Raw genomic sequence first — 18,547 nt, 5'->3', positions numbered from 1 at the left:
ATGCCCTCCCTCTCGCTCGGGCTCCCCTGCTTCCCCAGCCTCCCCGGGGCGCCCCGCAGCGCCCCTGCAGGAGGACGGCGGGGAGAGGCATAACGGGCGCCCAACTCCACCCGGGCTTGGGGCTCTCTGCGTCCTGCGCAGTTTCTCTGCTCCAGGCACAAGCACGGCCCGAGAGCCGGCGCCTTGCAGACACACACGGATCCACGCATACAGTAGAGCCGTCTCGATCCACATTCTTGCACACCGCCCCCTCCTTCCCCCCGAGCTCCCGGAGTCGCTGAGCGGGGCGAGTGACAGGCGCGTCCCGCCAACCCGCGTCCGGGCGGGCAGGGAGGAGCGGCGCGCGGGGCCAACTGCGGCGCGTCTTCCGGCGCCCGTGGAGGCGGCGAGGGTGGGACGCGGGGCGGAGCCCGAGTTTAGGAAGAGGAGGGGATGGCTGTCATCAATGAAGTCATATTCATAATCTAGTCCTCTCTCCCTCTGTTTCTGTACTCTGGGTGACTCAGAGAGGGAAGAGATTCAGCCAGCACACTCCTCGCGAGCAAGGTAAATATAACTTACAACTCCTTTCTCCTCTTTCCCCTCCCTCCGGCCTCCTGGCTGCAGCCGCCGCACAAACCCCTCCGGCACCGCGCCGCCTTCGCCGGGGATTATTCATTATTATCCTAATTATTATTTATTGTGCATGCACGGAGACCAAAACAAACAGGCGGGCCAACCGCCACAACAACAACAAAAAAAGCCCGCCTCCTCCCCGCGGGCCTCAGGTGGAATGCTCTAACGACAGCTCCCGGGCGGCGGTGGAAGAAACGGGAAAGTTTCAACCGAACCTTGCTGTTCTAATAATAACAGTAATAATTACTACTTCAAGGAGGCGAGGGAGGGGGGGAAATCCCAACAAACCACAGCCTTGACCCTAGGTAGGCAGTCAGCGACGCGCTGCCAACTCAAGGTTGCAACACACACACACACACACACACACACACACACACTATCGACAAGGTTGCAATCCCCCCATCCACTTAAAGCTGGGGGAGGGGGCACGGAGGAGGGGAAAGGCTGGAGGACCCGAGAGGAGGATGGAAAGGCGACAGTTCACCCCGAGGAGTCCTCCCCGGAAGAGTTGGAAGGGGAGCGAGAGAGGAGGGCGAGGTGCCCGGGCTGGCGGCGGGGCGCCAACGAACGCTGCTGCCACCCGCTTCCCGGGGACTTGTTTAAAGGGCTCCGGTTGCCGAGACGCGAGCGGATCTCGGCGGGAGAAGCCGGAGCTGGCGCGCCGAAGAGGCGGCCGCCACGCCGCGGGGCCGGTGCGTGCCGGATCGGAGGTGTCACCTCCAGTTTGCGGGTTCCCTCGGGCGGGGATGAAGACGCTGACCGGTAGGCAGGCCTTTAGGCAAAGCGGCTATCGGGGGGCTGCGCCCGGGGCTCTGCGGAGACGTCCCTGCCCCTGGTACCTGGCGGCCGCGCGGGCTCGGGTGTTGAAGTTCGGGGTGTTGTCCTGCCCGGGCCGCACTGCTGGTACGGAGGGAGGAGGCCCCAAAGAAGGAGGTCGGAGGTGCCCGCCGGGCTCAGTTACCCTGCCCTCCCCCTCCCGGGGTTTGTTTTCTTTTGCTTGGCGTCCTCCCCTAGCTTGAACCGCGGGAACCTCGGGCGTGGGTCGCCCGCGATCGTCCGGGTGCTAGGGGCGCGCTGGGGCCCGGCAGAGCCACCGTGGCTGCGGGCCGGGAGGCCATGATCCGGATAATCCTCTCTGCCTGACTGTCACAAACAGGACCCGCGCGCACCAGGGCAGCAGTGGTGGCGTTCGCCGGAGAAGGGGAAGGGCTGCGGGGGGGCGGGGGAGGAGGGAGGGGGTGGCGAGGGCGAGAGGCGGGGAGACCGGGTGGGAGCCTCCTCCCAACGATGACACGCACCCCTTCCTTCTCGCTCCCTGCTTTCGAGTTTGCTTTATTCCCATCCCAACCTGGTTTACCCCTTCCTCTGTTCTCCCCCTCCATCCGGCCGTCTTCCCTCCTCCCGTTTGCGTTGCAAAACAGGGCCATGCCATCTGCAAAGGTGTCGCGATGCACTTCCCCAAATAACCGGTCCGGCGTGCCAGCCCCTAGGCTCCCTACGGCTTCGGGCACACACCGAGCCTGGTGCTCCGGGTGCCCCGCACCAGGCCTCGCCGCCTGGGCGCAGTTGCACCGCGCGGGGCGGGGCGCAGCAGTGCGGGCTCCAGGGGACACCCGCGCCCCGGTCCCGGCACTCGGCCGGTTTCCGGTACACGCGGGGAAATCGCCTCCTGCCAGTGTCTTCGCGCTCGCCCCTGCCTCCGCCGCCTGGATTGCATTATTATTTTTATCCGGGTTGCAGCTTGCGGCGGATCCTGGTGAGCGCGGGGCAGGCCGGACTGCTGGGGGTGGGGGGGTGGGGGTGGAGGGAAGTTGGACACGGATCAGGCAGGAAAAAAAAAAAAAAAGTTTGGCAGGGCGGCTAAGTAGGGAGAGGGGTGGGAGGGGGCGGCGAGCTCCCGCAGCTCGCGTCTCCGCGCCTTCGGGGCCGGCGCGAGTGTGTCTGCGCGTGAGTGTGAGTGTGTGTTGTGCGCGCCGGGGCCAGTGCGTCGCGAGCAGAGGCGCCGGCAGCCGCCGGGAGCCCGGGGAGGACCAGGCGAGGTTTGGTGGCGGAGGCTGGTGGGGGTGGCGTGTGCGTGTGGCTGCGAGTGTGAGTGTGAGTGTGCGCGCGCGAGCGGCGGAGAATCAGGAAGTCACAGCAGCGAAGCGCACACAGACATGTTTGATCGCCGTGACATGACGCGCGCGAGGGAGGAAGCGGCGGCGGCGGCGGGGGCCGGGCCGCGGGCTCGGGCGCGGGCCTAGGGCTCCGGCGGGGAGACCCGCTCCGCCCGCGCCGCCGCCGCAGGCTCGGCGAGCCCCGCTCCTCTTTTTGTTCCGCGTCCCCCAGGTAAGGAGCCTGCGCCGGCGCCGCCCGCTGAGTGCCGAGCTTTCCAGCTCTTTCCCAGCCGGCCCCCTCTGGTCTCCCGGCTTGCCTTTCCTGCAAAGTCAGGCAGGCGGAGGGGGGTGAGGGGGGGGCGGAAAGCGGGCTCCTCGCCCTCCGATCGATCGCGTGGAAAACTTTCCAGCGGGAAGCACCGTAAGGGGCAAGAAGAAGAAGGCCTTGCTGGGTGCTGTCGCTTGTCAGTTCTTTCTCCTCCGGGTCTGGGGAGTGGAGTCGCTGCGCCCTGGGGCTGTTGCACATTCAAACTTTGGGCCTAAACGTGCCTCCCAACTCTCGCAGGATTTACTCCAGCAATAAAATAAATATTCAAAGTCGTCCATTTGGTCCTGCCAGGCGTTTGGATTTCATAAGAGAAGGACACTGGCTTGGGAGTCGAGGAAAGTGGGGGTGTTGTGCAGAATCCATTCCTTCTTTAATGTCTGCGCCGGGTGTTATGTAATTTTGGTAGCACATGGGTGCAAAAGCCCACATTGGGCTTCTCCCCTCCTTTGTTTATATAACTTTTGGGAGAGTTTTGCAAGGTTTCGCCTTTTTTCCTTCCTCCCTGGTCTGATGGACGTTGGTGCTTTGGAAACAACAAAGCCACCGGGGTTAATACCTTTATGGAGAGGTGTCATCATTGTGCTCCGGTCATTAGGTAGACTGTATTCCTAAGTATGTGTAATGTTAGAGCATAAGGAAGGCATTAAGGGTACACGTTTGTCTACTGCATGGAGTGGTTATTTTTAACGTCTGTGCGTCATGAGCAGCAGAGTTAAATCTTAAACTTCCATTTCAAAGGACTTTTTTATTTACACCTGGTTGTTTCATGCTTGTGGGAGCAGAATGCCTGTATGAACAGAAAGATTGTTGCTGGCTTGTTGGGTAGAAGAAAATTTCTGTCTAACCACCTAAGACTCAGAAGGCCCTGAGAGCTGTACTAAAATCAAAGCCATGCCCATTATTATGTGTGTGTATCTGCACTTCTACATGCACATTCAAATCTTTCAGTAATATTTTCCATCAGTAATTTGGGGGGGCCACTGCCCCAGGCTTGTTTGCCAACACTAGACTTGGTAAGCTTCCAGACTACTTTAGCACACTGGTTAAGTGTTAAGAGGTGTGGCAGGTTTGAATCCAAGTTGGGTCATTGTTATGCAAATCAAGACACACTTTCTCTTTTAGGGATCTAATTGCGCTTTTATTCTCCTGGACTTTTTTTTTTTTTTTTTTTTTTTTTTTTTTTTTTAAGCTCCCTGACAACTCAAATGTCTGCGACTGGAGAAGAGGGGATTTGGAGATACCTATTAGGTACCAAAGATATTTATTGCCGTGGACAGAGAAACAAACCCCAAACCTGGACACCGCGGTCCATTTCCCTTGTTGGAGGCATTAAAAAGAGATGCCTTATGGGTAAAGAACATTGTGAAATAAATTAGGAGTTTGGATTATCGGAACCCTTGAAGAATTGTCAGAGGTGAGGGAGTTCTTCCTTCAATGCAGGCTTTCTCTTATGAGTGACATCAGTTACATCCCAGCACCGCGACTAGCTGCACTGTGGCGTCTCAGAAAATATTCACCGCAAGAGTGTGTTCAAAGCAGCTTTAGATCTTTTCTTTTGTTCGGTTTTAAAGTGGTTTTTGAGCATTTCTCGTCAAGTTTCTTGAAAAGTGCTTTGACCAACACCTGAGGCTTGGAATTGACAAAAAAAAAAAAAAAGTGTCCCTGCTTGTATTATACCCTTAATGCTTGAATTCTGTTTCAAATATTTCTGGCAGCATAACTGGAAAGTAACAGTTTGGCAAATAATTATTTTAAAACTTTTTTTCTTTGATTCAGATAAGTCATTTACAGGCCAGTATAAAAGCACATTCCATTCTTTCCAGGAGACAATTGTGATGCCCCTCATATTACTGTAGTATTTTCGACATTTCATTTTAAAGGCTTATTATGTATTGGAGCAAGACCATAAAAGAGAAAACTTTCATAAATTATAAAAGTGGTAGTGTCCTCCAGTGTTTTCATGGCCCTTTTCCCCCCCTTTAGAAGTCTTCCTTTGTAAACAAGGCCTTTGTTTGTCAAACTCCCCTAGGTCAGCAGCTTTTTGATACCCCAGAGAAATAATAAATCACGATTTGTGACATCTTGACATGCTGCCATGAGAACAACTGAATTATCACAAATACAGTGCTAGGCGGTGTTTGCCCTCGCCTCGCGTTATCGGGGGGAGTGTTCGTAGGACCTGATTTCAACCAGCATGAGTTCTGAGTTTCACTGCTTGTGGTCAAGATGATTTTAAGGGAAGCCATGGACGGTTTGTTGCTTAACATGAGTGGACTTGGAAAACTCCCTGTATATGAGTCACATTTCTCTTCTGTGGCATTTCTGGTGAACAGATGAGAAAATTTCCCTAATGGGAAAGCCATATTTGGGAGCGACTTCTGATTTCCTCTTGTCACTTTTTTTTTTTTTTTTTTTTTAATGTGAAAGAATTATCTTTTGGATCACTCCTTGTCCTTAACTGTGTTAGGTAGATTGTGTCAGACCAACAGAGGAGGCTGAATTTTCTGTCGTCTTTGGAAGGGTTTGTATTATGGAACTTCAGTCTCTAGCCAGTTATAAAAGTCCTGGGTCATTCTATAAGGAGTTGGGAACAGAAAATACAGATGGTGGTGAAGTTATTTGGTAGAGTATTTAGGAAGGCCTGAGATGTTTCTTTTTTGCTACATAGAAAGCCATGACTTTATGTTTACCAGGGAACGTAGAAGTCTAAACCTCAGTTCTGCCAGAGTCATTATGAAAGATAGCGTATTTATTTTGACGTATTTATCGGCCAAGTTAAAGGGGATCTTGCAACCTGGGTTTGGAAAACTTTACAATCTTATTGTTTATGATGACTTTATTTTCTCTCCTGTTAATAGAGTACTTTTCCTTGAAAGCATTCAGGGTACATTAGAGATTTTAAAGATACAGTCAAATTTGGGGCGCCTGGGTGGCTCAGTCGGTTGAGCATCCAACTTCGGCTCAGGTCATGATCTCACAGTCTGTGAGCTTGAGCCCTGCGTCGGGCTCTGTGCTGACAGCTTGGAGCCTGGAGCCTACTTTAGATTCTGTGGCTCCCCCTCTCTCTCTGCCCTCCCCTGCTTGTGCTCACTCTCTCTCTCGCTCTCTCTCAAAAATAAACATTAAAAAAATTAAGAAAAGATACAGTCAAATGTAAGTTTTAAAGATGCAAGTTTTAAAGATACAGTCAAAGATGCTTGAATAATTATACCTTAGCAAAACATATAATAGAGCTGATGAAATTCAGCAGCTATGTAGCTGGGTCTTTAGGGTGTTGAATATAAACATCATTTAATCTTAATTATGAGCGAATAACTCATTAATTCTCTCATTTGGAATGATGGTATAGATACGGAATATGGGATTTTTGACTCAGATACTGACGTAAGTGGTGCCCTTCTGGACTTCTGGATTTATAATATGTGATTCTTTAATTGAAGCTAACTATGAATTGTGATATATCTTCGTATGCAAGACTTTCAGAACATTCAGACAGTTATAATCAGGCCATATGCCTGTATGATGTAAAACCTTTAAAAATCACAATATTCTGTTGTATTTTTAGGTGTGGAAGCATCAACTTAAGCTTTGGTCTCATACCAAGACATCATCCACTGCTTTGCAAGCACTGATGCATTAGAAACTTTTTGGAAACCGAACTAATTTCAATTCGGGCTGACCCTTTTGTGAAGTGTTGAGTGGCGTCCACAGAATAGAAACAAATTTGAAGTTTCAAAACCATTAAATATAATTATAACTCCGCCCCTCCTCCCCTTTTTTAAAAAACGGAATTCCGAATTGGGAAATTTAAGTCACTTAAAAATAGACAAAATGTCTCTGAGCAAAAAGATCAAGATATATTGTTTTGTAGGTTAACAGCAGTCCAAGGAGATTCCCTTATCATTTTGTGTTTGGATCGTGTTTTTCTTGTTTAGGATGACTGTATATTTCTTCACCTCCTTCATGTTGTGTATTCCAGTTGTTAGCATCCCACTGGGACAGAAGTCATTGAACTTGGAAATTCAGTGTACATGACCAACGTCCGCCCCCATCTTCCCCCAGTGCCTTTGAAGTGGGCGCGTGTTTAGCTTTGCAGTATCTGCAACTCTTCTGTACTTTGCTGCCACACTGTATTTATACATGTGCTCAAATGCTATTAAGCAAAGCCCATAATTCCGTAAAAAGTAAACAACGTACAGTTGAGAATTTGTGTTTTAAAGAATGTACCTGAACATGACAAGCTATTGAATAACATCAGGTCAACTGCGCAGACCCCATGACGCAGGGAGAGGTCAGGGTGAGCTGTGATGGGTCTAGGGGATAGATACGGTCTTTGAGATGGGGTAGCCTTATGACCAGAGGAGGGTAGTGGTGGAGGAGGCGGGCTGCTGATCATCAGAGGAAAATCCAGAGCTCACAGGGACCGGTCTGAACACTCCATGAGAAGACATTTGACCTGAGAAGAGACCGTTTGTCAGAGAAAGAGGTTCCAGCCAAGGAGGATTTGCGGAAGGGATGGTGAGTTATCCATAGGGATAAATCCATAGGGATAAGATTATCCAGTATGCGTTGGAGGCTTGTCTCAGAAGTTTTGAGCAGGGAATTCATGATCGAAAATATTGCAGATTCACATGTGAATTGAAGTCCAGGGTGGGAATCGAAGCCATTAAAAGGATCCTCGTGATAATGCACATTTTTACACCCCAGCTCACAAGGTAGCACATCTTTTACTTGATTTATATCAAAATTGTGGCTGTAGCCGGCGACTCTTTTGCCTATTTTTTTGTAGATGAAGAACCTGAAACTTGAACAGCTCAAATGAGCTATGTGGCAATTTTTTTTTTTTTTATGGCATGTTAGCGTGTAAACAGCCATTGTCCATTTTAATTGCAGTGAACTTGAAGGGCTCCTTCTTGAACTTTTGTTGCTACTGAGAAAGTCAGGGCATATTAAAACCCATCCGTCACATACCTGGGGTCTGTTCAGCGAATAAGAGTCGAGTTTTACTGCGAACTCCAAGTGTGCCATCTCAGAGAGCAGAGTTTGTAAAATATCTATTTCCGACTCTTAGGTGTTTAATGTACTAATAAAGTTATCTTAGCAAACAGAGCAGGAAGTGGCTATCATTGATTCCTAGCAGCATCCCAACCGAGGTTGCCTCGCAAACGGGCCTAAGAGAACCTAGGAAGGATGGTTTGCACCTGTAAGGTATACACGAGCTAATACATTTCACGGTGGCCTGCTGTGAAACTAGTTTTTGTCGGTTTGGTTTTGACTGATTGCCTAGCCCTTCAGGTTCAACTGAGTGTTAGAAACGACAGTAATTCACGATAACCTTTATGCCTACCAATGGACATGGGTCCTGGCTTAGAAGGATGTTCCGCTGAAGTGCTTTTGTTGTTGAGGGACTTCTTCTGGGTACTTTGGGTTTTCTCGGAAGCAGGCACCCTCCTTTAAAGACTTTGTCCTTTGTGGAAAAATGTTGGCTGTCCTCACGGAGGAGGTCTTGGGATTGTATCCCAGGTAGGCTCTCGGAAGAAGGCGACTCAGCAGGATGTGCAAGGTGATAATGTTAAGATAATGTTCCGGTTGAGCGTGGCTCCCAGGATGGTGGGGCAGTAATTAGCCGCTACAGTGTTTGTGTGATCTTCTGTCCCTCTCTCGAGCAGAGCTGCCATAGAGACTTTTCCAGGTCTGACTCTGGGCAAGGATGGTCCCAAAGCAGGTTATTTGAAGGGAGGGCAGCAGCTAACATCCTAACCTGTTTCCTTGACCAAAGGACGGAAGGGTTCACAGACGCCTGACAAACAGAGCAATTTTTTTTTAATCCAACCACGTTTTATTTAATTTTGTTTTTTTAACTTTTTAAAAGTTCATTTATTTATTTTGAGAGGGAGAGAGAGAGAGAGGAAAAGAGAGAGAGAGAGAGAGAGAGAGAGAGAGAGAGCCTCAAGCAGGCTCCACACTATCAGCACAGAGCCCAACTCAGGGCTCGAACTCACAAACCGTGAGATCATGACCTGAGCCGAAATCAAGAGTCGGATGCTTAACCGACTGAGCCACCCAGGCGCCCCAAATCCAACCACTTTTTCAAACATATTCAACTTTGAATGGGAAACTGACAGGAAGCCCTGGGAGAAAAATGTTTTCCACACTCTTCTAGAGTTTTGGGTACAGTACGAGTCATGTTTTTGTTGTTGTTGTTTTAACGTTTATTTATTTTTGGGACAGAGAGAGACAGAGCGTGAATGGGGGAGGGGCAGAGAGAGAGGGAGACACAGAATCGGAAGCAGGCTCCAGGCTCTGAGCCATCAGCCCAGAGCCTGACGCGGGGCTCGAACTCACGGACCGCGAGATCGTGACCTGGCTGAAGTCGGACGCTTAACCGACTGCGCCACCCAGGCGCCCCAAGTACGAGTCATGTTTAACTTCAAGCCCAGCACGGTTTTCATCATGGTGCAAATCATGCCGCACACTGTTTAAAGTTGCCTGTCCCAGACCCAGAAGCAGGAGGGCTTTGGTAATGTTTCACTGTCTATCCAAGCAACCTTGGTCTCTGAAAAAGAAACTTCTGGTAGATTTATTTCCTTTATCTTCCCTGCTGTTCTCCCCTTGCCCCGCGCCCCCGCCCCCCCCCCCTCCCCGTTAAGAATGGCAGCGCTCTGTGCTCCAGTTGGAGAAATGTTGTTACTTCTTGTAGGGGAATTATCAATCCCTTCGTGGAGAAAGCTACACAGAAAACGAGAAGCCCTTCAGGTCAGGAGATGTTCTGAATCAGCAAACAGACATAAAAAGAACTCTTATCTTAACTATCTCCTGAGCCTTGTAGTTTTCCCGTTAACAGCCAGAAAACTTTAAAAAGACCAGAGCTGCTCTTGGGGATGCGAACTGGGCCTGAGTTTTATTTCTAATATTCTACCTTTGACTCGTACCCCAGCCTTTCTGTCAGCCCAGCCGTGAGAAAGATGTGCTGCTGGATTTGAAAACGGTTCCTTATTGCATTTGGTAAAGAGTTATGTAAGGGGTGCTGTCTAGTCGAAGTGGTTTTTTGCCCCCAAACCCTTTTGTGACTAGAAAACAAAAGTATCTAGGAAACATTCATTCGTTCATTGGTTTGTTCCTCATTCATTCATTCATACTTCTTTTTTTTTTTTTTTTTTTTTTCAAGGCTTAGCTGAAATGTCACCTTCTCCGGGAAGCCTCCCCTGATCCCCTCTTCCTTCCTCCCTCCACCCTGCAGGCCGGCCCTCCTATCCTGTGACTGCTCTGGACAGCCTTGGCTATACCCCTTCTTGTTTTGCAGGAGCTCCCCTTTGTTTTTGTTTTTTTTTTTTTCCCCTTCTCACTGCTCTTTAAGGATAAGTCTTGTTTCCCTATCAGACTTGCAGAGCCTTGGGGTCAGCCCTTGGACCTTTTCCTACATCTTACCTGCCTCATGCCCTTTGGAGATTGAGGACAGGAGGCCCTCTGGCTGTTTGATTGGACGTCACCAGCCTCCTTAGTTCATGACTCCACCTCCTATGATCCCTGCGGCTTCTCCTGTCTCTCCCTTCCTAGATTGATGGATCATCACAGCCAAATCCTGAGCCCTGCCTGCAAAATATCCCTCCCCTTCCGCGCCCTTCTCTTTGCCTGCACATTGTTGCATTGCGCCGGGGGGCCCCAGTGGAAGCCCTCCACCCTGCTGGATGGCCTTGCCTGATGGGTCCCGTGGCTCAGTCCCGGATTGGGGCTAGAGATAGAAAGCTCTCCTTACAGACGTGACTTCTTTGGGCAGGCCGCGTGGTCCCTTCCTGACTTCCCGCCCTCATCTTTTCCGTGGGGATGTGACAAAAATGTATCCTCAATTGAAGTCACTAACGTTATTGCAAAGCCCTTGCGGCTGCCTTTAAATATGACCCCAAGGTGGGGGGGGGTCATTGGTATCCTGGTTGATTGCGGTACGACAGTAAGGTACATATTTTGTCGTGGTTGTCACGGTTAGGCTGGCAACGCTTGGAGTTCCTTGGAGTTGAATTCCTATTTAATCTGCTCATGGCTGTGCTGGGACTTTTAGCTCAGGGGAGAGGGAGGAGGTTGGGGCTGAGGGAAGGTGTCTGTGGTAACTGCAGCTTTGCGAAGCTCTGAAGACTTTTATTTTAAAAACACACACTCCCCCGTTGTAAAGGCAGGGTCAGGACACAGAAAAGACAGGGTGTGATGTCTTGGCCAAGAACACAGCGGCCGGCCCTCTGGGGAGTGCATTATATGGAGGACAGGGGACTCCTCTCTCCTCTGCAGTGCGTGCACATGTGCATGGGGGCTGCCCCTGTGCCTTACCCTGTCCCCGCACCCCAGACACGTTTTTGTGGGACAGGCTGTGCTTTTCTGTGACAGTGTCCACCTCTCCCCTCTCTACCCCCCCAACACAAAATAACAGCAGAGTCTGAGCAGAGACCTGTCACTCCAACCTATCAAGGTGAGCTGAGCCGTCCCTTCCCCCCCCCCCCCCCCCCAACCCGGCTGGGCCCACCCCCATCCCTGCCTGTGGGCATCCTGTCATCAGTGCTTTGAAGCAGGAAGAAAGGGGGTCCATTCCGAGGGATACCCGTGGCAGCGTTGGTGAAGGAGACGCTGAGCTGGCCGACACTGGACTTCAAACCTTAACCACAGTGACTTTGGTAATAACCCGCACCTCTTCCTGAGAGCTGAATGGCTTTGTAGTTTACACCCCACGAGTTGCTTTGCGCTGTGGAAAAGTCTAGTTAGGTCCTCTCGAGGTGTGCCATAAAGGTGCCAGCAGAAAGGAGGAGGGAGGGAGAAGGGGCCAGGGTTACGGCCTCCTCTTTGAGAGTCACTCCTTTGCAGTATTATACCTGCGTGCTGGTGGCCAGGCAGGAGTCCTGGGACAGCCCAGGTTCGGCCCTTGGAGGGACCCTCATGAAGGCCACTGCACACAGGATTGCAGAAATCTTTGAGGTGCTTCGAGTCCTGCACGGGCAGGTTGAGGGGAGCCTGGAGATCCTCCTTTCTCAAGCTTAGAGGAACCAGAAAGACTGCAGAGGAAAAGCACTCTGCCCAGGGCCCCGCAGTTGGTGATGGTCCTGGAACGGGAAGACGAGCATCTATCTGCCTCTCTGGATCTTTGGACACCCGGTGCCTTCGGAACAGCCAGAGTATCCCATCCAGGTTGTGTGATTGTGCAGATTCCTGCCCTCCCTTAGCAGGGGACAAGGGCCCTCATCTCTTAAACCCTGCAGTGGTTCACAGCTATTTTCTTTCGTTGACCTGTGCTGTCTCACGGACAACGTGCATCAGGCCCCTGCCTCGGAAGGTTCTCTTCTGATTAGAAAAGTTTCCCCCACAATACGTTCCCCTGTTAACATTCTACTTAAACACCCAGTACTTTTCCGTCCCCTTTTCTTATCTCCTTTCCCCTTTAAGAAGCTTTTAGTAGCTTCCTTTAACAAAAAATGAGGAGCATTTTTATGGGGCAGTATACAAGTGTAATCCCAGCATTCCGCCACATTCCCAGATGAAAGCCACCACATATGCACAGAGCAGTATTTCGGGAGAACGTAGATCAAAACGTGAAACATGGAAAGTGGGACTCCTGGCTGAGCATTTGTATCTTCATTGTTCAGACTTGGGGTAGGTTACGGTAACAGCTATTGAAGCCCATTTCAAGGTAAACCATAACAGGAAGTAAGCAATTTCCTTTTATTCACTAAAAAATAAAGGGGTGTATTAGTTTGCTGATATACATGAAAGAACATTATAACTTGTAGTACCTCTGAATTGACGTCAGCTTCCTAAATTTAAAATGCTGACTGGACCAGTGTATATGTGAGGGAGTGGCATGCAAAAAAAAAAAAACAAAAAAAAAAACCCAAAACCAAAAAACAGTTACTTCCGCCTGCTTTGTTAATCACAAAGAATAAATAATAACATTTGGCTCTCTAGTGGATCCAAGGCTATAATTCACCCTTGAAGCTTCCCTGTTGTTTTAGAAACCACTTCAACTGGGTTCTGAGTCCCTTCTTGGATCAGCAAAACACTGTTACAATCACCCCCAGGTAGCCTCCCACTGCTCCCTGTTTTGGCCCTAATTCATTTATCAGAATGGCTTAAATTCTTGGATCTCTTTGTGTGAACATAGCTCAGGCACAGATTACTCTCTAATTTTTATTTATAAAATAACTGACTCTGTTAATAGTTTGCTCCTGGCATTCCTGGGCTGTTTATTCACATCTTTTTTTTTAATTATTAATATTATAAAGTTTATTTATTTATTTTGAGATAGAGAGAGAGAGAGGGCATGAGCAGGGGAGGGGAAGAGAGAGGGAGAGACAGAATCCCAAATAAACTCTGAGCCTTTCAGCACAGAGCCCGAGGCGGGGCTCGAACCCATGAACTGTGAGATCATGACCTGAGCTGAAACCAAGTGTCAGATGCTCAACTGACCAAACCACCCAGGCACTACTACGTCTCTTTTTTATTGAGCACTTCCTACATGCGGGGACACAGAGGAGTGCAGAAGAGCAAGACCCTTGCATTCCAGTGATTTAGCAGGAGGTGAAAGCAAGCAGGGAGCTAAGAATGGAACTAATGTGGCTTTTCGATGTGTTTCCCCTTTAACCTCCTTTCACCGCGTGGAAATACCCTGGCTGTGAGTGCCTTGGCCCCTATGGTTAATTCCACCCCTGCCGCTAAGCAGTGGGTAAGCAAATTCACTTAGGGTGTCTCATTCTGTGTTCTGGGAGGTTGTCTGAGAGCAGAAAAGTGTTTGCATGTACAGGTGCACGGGCCCCCGATAACGAAAGGTCCAGTGTCACATTTCCTCTCACCAGTGGTCTTCATTGATGTCCGTCGGAATCTGGGAAACCGCTCATTTGCTCGTTTTGGCTCCTTTCCAAGATGTGAGATGTACCCACACCGTGAGGCATTTCCCCAGGGAGGGGGGAGGATGCCAAGAAATCTTGGAGTGTGGGTGATGGACTGTTTGCCGAAATCAGAGCACCGGAATTTCCACACCTAGTCTGTGCTGGGCCCGATCCAGTAGTCATGGATGACTCTTCTCGGGAATCTGGGACCACAGAGAAGCTGAGGATGAATGCGTGGCCTCAACTCTCCAAGTGGTCGGCAGTTACTTAGCCGGCAGGAGGAACCGCAGTTTAAACTGTTTCTTCTGATCGCTTCTGGTACGGCGGAGGTGGTGGGGAAGATAAGGCTGCATGAGGACTGGCTGCTTGCTTGGTGCCGGGCACGGAGCTGTTTTGGTACATGTGCCGACACTGCATTTCGGTCTCAGCCGGTGGTTGTTACATGTTGGGTATTCGGACCCATCTATCTATTTGACCCGGGCAACCCCCGCTTCTCCCTTGCCCCCCAACGGGCATTCCCTTTCGCTGTCAGTTTCTGAAATTGTACTCCTTTCAACTATCTGGAGTTCTCTGTGAAGTTTCGAATGCTCATTTACTTATGAAAACGTGTCTTGGTTATGAAAACTTTCTTAGGGGTTTTATATTTTACTGGCTTTGGGGGGTTAATGACTCGTCAGGTGCCCAAGCCAGTAAGTAATGAACAGCATCTGTTGACTTCGGTAATAAATTTCAAACTTGTTTAGAATTCTGCTTATGTGTTAAATTTGAGTTTCTCCAGTGAGTCTTTTTTGTATCTTAGATGATTTATATCTTTCTGGGGAATCATTTAGAGTGTTCTTTTTTTTCCTTTTAAACAAGTGGTCTTCATAAAGACTAGGGCAGATGGATATATATCACACTCACTCAAACATCTGGACGAGACAGGGCAGTTCTGTTTGATGTTTGTTACAGAAATGGCACCATCAAATACTAACAACTGTTTCATTCTGATCTCAACATCATGCTTAAGACATTCCTTTCTCTTTTCTTCTTTCCAACGCAGTATCACTCTACTGACTGGCAGAGACAGGAGAAGTAGATGTCCACGCCCACAGACCCTGGCGCGATGCCCCATCCAGGGCCCTCGCCAGGGCCCGGACCCTCTCCTGGACCAATTCTTGGACCTAGTCCAGGACCCGGACCATCCCCGGGTTCTGTCCACAGTATGATGGGGCCGAGTCCCGGACCTCCCAGTGTCTCACACCCTATGCCAACAATGGGGTCTGCCGACTTCCCGCAGGAAGGCATACATCAAATGCATAAGGTAAGAGTTCATTTTCTTGTTCACTCTTGTCTTCTGAGTCATGGATGGCTAATATCCCTGATAACCCCCCTTCTCTCTCTTTTTTTTTCCCCTACTATTGTTAACAAGAGAATCAAGCTAGGACTCTGTTTTATCTTGTATGTTATTAAAAACATACGTTCTGAGGCTCTTTTTATTGTTACAGATGTTGTACAGGAAGATCAGATCTTGGGTTTTCGCAAAAGACTAGATAGAATATGCAGCTCTGACAGTCTGTGATTTGTAGGTTGCAGGTACCTTGGCCTGGTGAGTAAGTGTATTAGTGAGCGAGTCTTGGTTCTTTTCCAACCGTAGATGTTAAATAACATGTCATCAGCGAATGGATGTATTGAAATTGATCCTTCCCTAAAAATGTTGACATTTATTTAAAAAAAAAAAAAAAAAGATCCCACAGAGTGAAAAGAAAACAAGTCATTTCCTAAGGGATGTTTTTAAAAGACTGTATCGAAATAAAATAGTTTCTCGGGAATCCCTAAAATGCACTATGCTATCCCCATGTCAAGTGGCTTTATTCTGATTTTGGAAGAGGGCTGGGAGTTTGCAGAGGGCAGGTCCCTATCTGTTCGTTTCTGGACTAGGGTTATAATAATCTTCTGTTTATGAGGCTTGGATTGTTGCTGCAGGGATGATCATATCAGTACAACTTGGCATCAGGCCTTTGAGGGAGATGCAGAGAAGGGAGAGCAGCCTTTGGAGAAAGCCAGCAAGGGCCTGTGGGAGTTTGTTCTACTAGCCAGTGGAAATCAGTGAGGCCACAGCACGTGACCTCAGGGCTGTACCCGATGAGACACATAGAGGTTTTCCATCCCCTTTTTGGATGTCGTCGCAGGTAGACGACAGGCATGGTGGGGCTGCCCCTTGGTATAAAGTAGGCAAGCCGTGGAAGATGCTGGTTTAAAACAGAAAGATTCCAGCAAAATAAAGCAAGCCTTTCCTCTAACTGTGTAGGACTATACAGGCCCATTTTAAGGTAAAGCATCAGAGCCCAAATTTTATTTATTTATTTATTTATTTATTTATTTATTTATTTATTTATTATTTTATTTCATTTCATTTTATTTTATTTTACAAATTTTGTTATGTGATGACTTTCAAATCAGGAAAGTAATATATACTTCTTTTGAAAAGTAAAACCATACTGAGCTAAAGAAGGAAATGGTTAGGGGCGTGTGGGTGGCTCAGTCAGTTAAGCGTCCAACTTCGGCTCAGGTCAGGATCTCACAGCCCACTAGTTCGAGCCCCGCATCAGGCTCTGTGCTGACAGTTCAGAGCCTGGACCCTGCTTTGTATTCTGTGTCTCCCTCTCTCTCTGCCCCTCCCCTGCTCACACTCTGTCTCTCTCAAAAATGAATAAACATTAAACAACAGTTAAAAAAAAAAGAAAGAAATGGTTAATCCTGGCTTCACCCCAGGTAACAGCTTTGTGCTTACTTTCCCAGCCTTACTTTTCTCCTTGTTCAGTAAAAGTACTCTGTAAGCACACATCTGCATATATAGGTCTGACTTTCTCTGTTTTTCCTTTTGCCATAGTCGAATAATCATAGCATCACTATTAATTACTCTGAAACTTCCTCTTTTCATTTAATGACATACCATGCCTATCCCTATAATATCCCTAGGTTCTCTCTCTGCTTTTTCGTTTTTTGGTTTTTTTGTTTTTTTTTTTTAAACATGTTTTTAGCGTTTCAGGTATCTAAAGAAATAAAGCTGCTTGTTTTTCATATCGTCGTCTTTAGGAGACATATTGAACATACAGACATACTGAAGTCATTACATTGTCTTGTGTCCCTATTAAATTAATTTGGGAGCTATTATAGGTCTGATCTGTCACTAATAGGCCTTAGTCCAACTGGGTGAAAGAATTCCAGGATGGTTTGAGGCTCTCTTGCCTCCCAAATGAAAGATAAATTGTGAAGGAAAGCTTTATCTAAGCTTTAGTATTATTTAAGCATTTAAGCATTTGAATGTATGACTGAGTGTTGGGTCCGTGGTAGGTTTTTGCTCTGGATTCATTTTTATTGGTGATTATCTCTTCTGGTCCCCTCTGTTTTGTGACCTAGTGTTTTTGTCACGTTTTCCCATACTGTCTTCCCTTCCACACCACCCCCCCCCCCGCCCCGTTGATACCTCATTTTTGTTTCATTTTCTTTTGCTTTGCTGAGAATTTTTTTTTTTTTTTTGCCATCCTGCTTTTCCATAATCCCAGCCCCTCTGATGATGCCCTGCGTGGGGACCTGTTTAAGCGCCTAGAGTTCACACCTGCTGACCAGATGCCTTCCCTTTTTTAGAGTCCTTTTACAGGCAGCTTTGTTCCTTGTCTTTCTCCTCCTTCTCCTTCTGAGATTCAGCTTTTCGCTTTTCAACATCGCTGGAAATAAATAAACAAGTGGCCTAAATACATCTGCTTGTGTTGCCTTGATTTCTTCCCTATTATTACTATTTAACAGACTCAGAGACACTCTTTATCCCAAATTCTTCCCATTTTTCTTCTGAACATCCTCTTTATGGTAAATTTTTCCTCTTTTCAAGTGCGCGCTTTTGACTCTGCAGAAATTAACTTTCCTTTCTGTAAAACTGCAAACACTCATACTTTCTTACTTGAAGTCATTTGGTTTCTATAAACTCCTGGAAATCTTTCTTTCAGGCTGTTCTGAAAATTGCTCTTCCAGTGTGGGGAGGAATAGACTTTTCCTTTTTTTCAAACACATGCTCCGTTGCCCAATTCTGGATTGGATTAATGTCAGCTCAATGGCTCTTTATCATGTGCCTGTTACATACGAGGCCTCACGTCCTGTGAACAGTCCCTGCGTTCTTAACTTTTTTCCAAACTCTGCCTTGAAACGTTTTCAGGACCTCTTCTCTCCAGGGTATAGCTTCGTCCATTGGACCTTCCTTCCCTTGAAGTAGTCTGCTCCACTGCGGCTGTTCCTCTTTTCCCAACTGCATGGAACTTTCCAATTTCGACTTTTAAACTTTCCATAGTCTTCTTTCCTCTCCGATGGGGGGGAAAAAAAAAACTTACCAAAAAATAGACCATCACAGATGTTTCAAATAGTCTCCCTTCTGACTTTGCACTGTAACTTCAATGTACAACAGGTTTCAGAACTTAAAATGGTTTAGAAGAATAACTTCTATTTGTCTCCCTTGTGAGCAGGACTTTCTTTTTATCTATAGGCTTTTGACATTACCAAAAAAAAAAAAAAAAAAAAAAAATCCAGCTGTTTACAGCCTTAACTTTGACTTACAGATAGTTTTGTTAGCCCTGTTGATATAGTCTTATTTTTTTGTCTCCATCTATAAAATA

General features: G+C 47.9%; 1 protein-coding gene across 5 annotated transcripts in view; it reads left to right on the top strand.

The window, feature by feature from the left end:
* The first annotated feature begins 445 nt into the window (after nt 1–445).
* Nucleotides 446–18,547, top strand: part of SMARCA2 (SWI/SNF related, matrix associated, actin dependent regulator of chromatin, subfamily a, member 2) — a 178,891-nt gene continuing 160,789 nt past the window's right edge. Inside the window, exons 1-2 of one of the 5 annotated variants that reach the window (XM_030293896.1) lie at nt 446–546; nt 14,944–15,204. In XM_030293896.1, coding sequence (XP_030149756.1) covers nt 14,980–15,204 — 225 coding nt within the window. In that variant the 5' untranslated portion in view covers nt 446–546; nt 14,944–14,979. Of the gene's footprint in view, nt 547–1,205; nt 1,378–2,246; nt 2,372–2,855; nt 2,944–14,943; nt 15,205–18,547 lie in introns of those variants that run through there. The other 4 variants (XM_030293899.2, XM_030293898.1, XM_030293897.2 and 1 more) reach the window with 4 other exon arrangements.

This window comes from Lynx canadensis, chromosome D4 (genome assembly GCF_007474595.2).
Source record: "Lynx canadensis isolate LIC74 chromosome D4, mLynCan4.pri.v2, whole genome shotgun sequence".
Lineage (NCBI taxonomy): Eukaryota > Metazoa > Chordata > Mammalia > Carnivora > Felidae > Lynx > Lynx canadensis.
The sequence above is the reverse complement of the archived record's forward strand: the minus strand, read 5'-3'. Positions and strand labels throughout refer to the sequence as shown.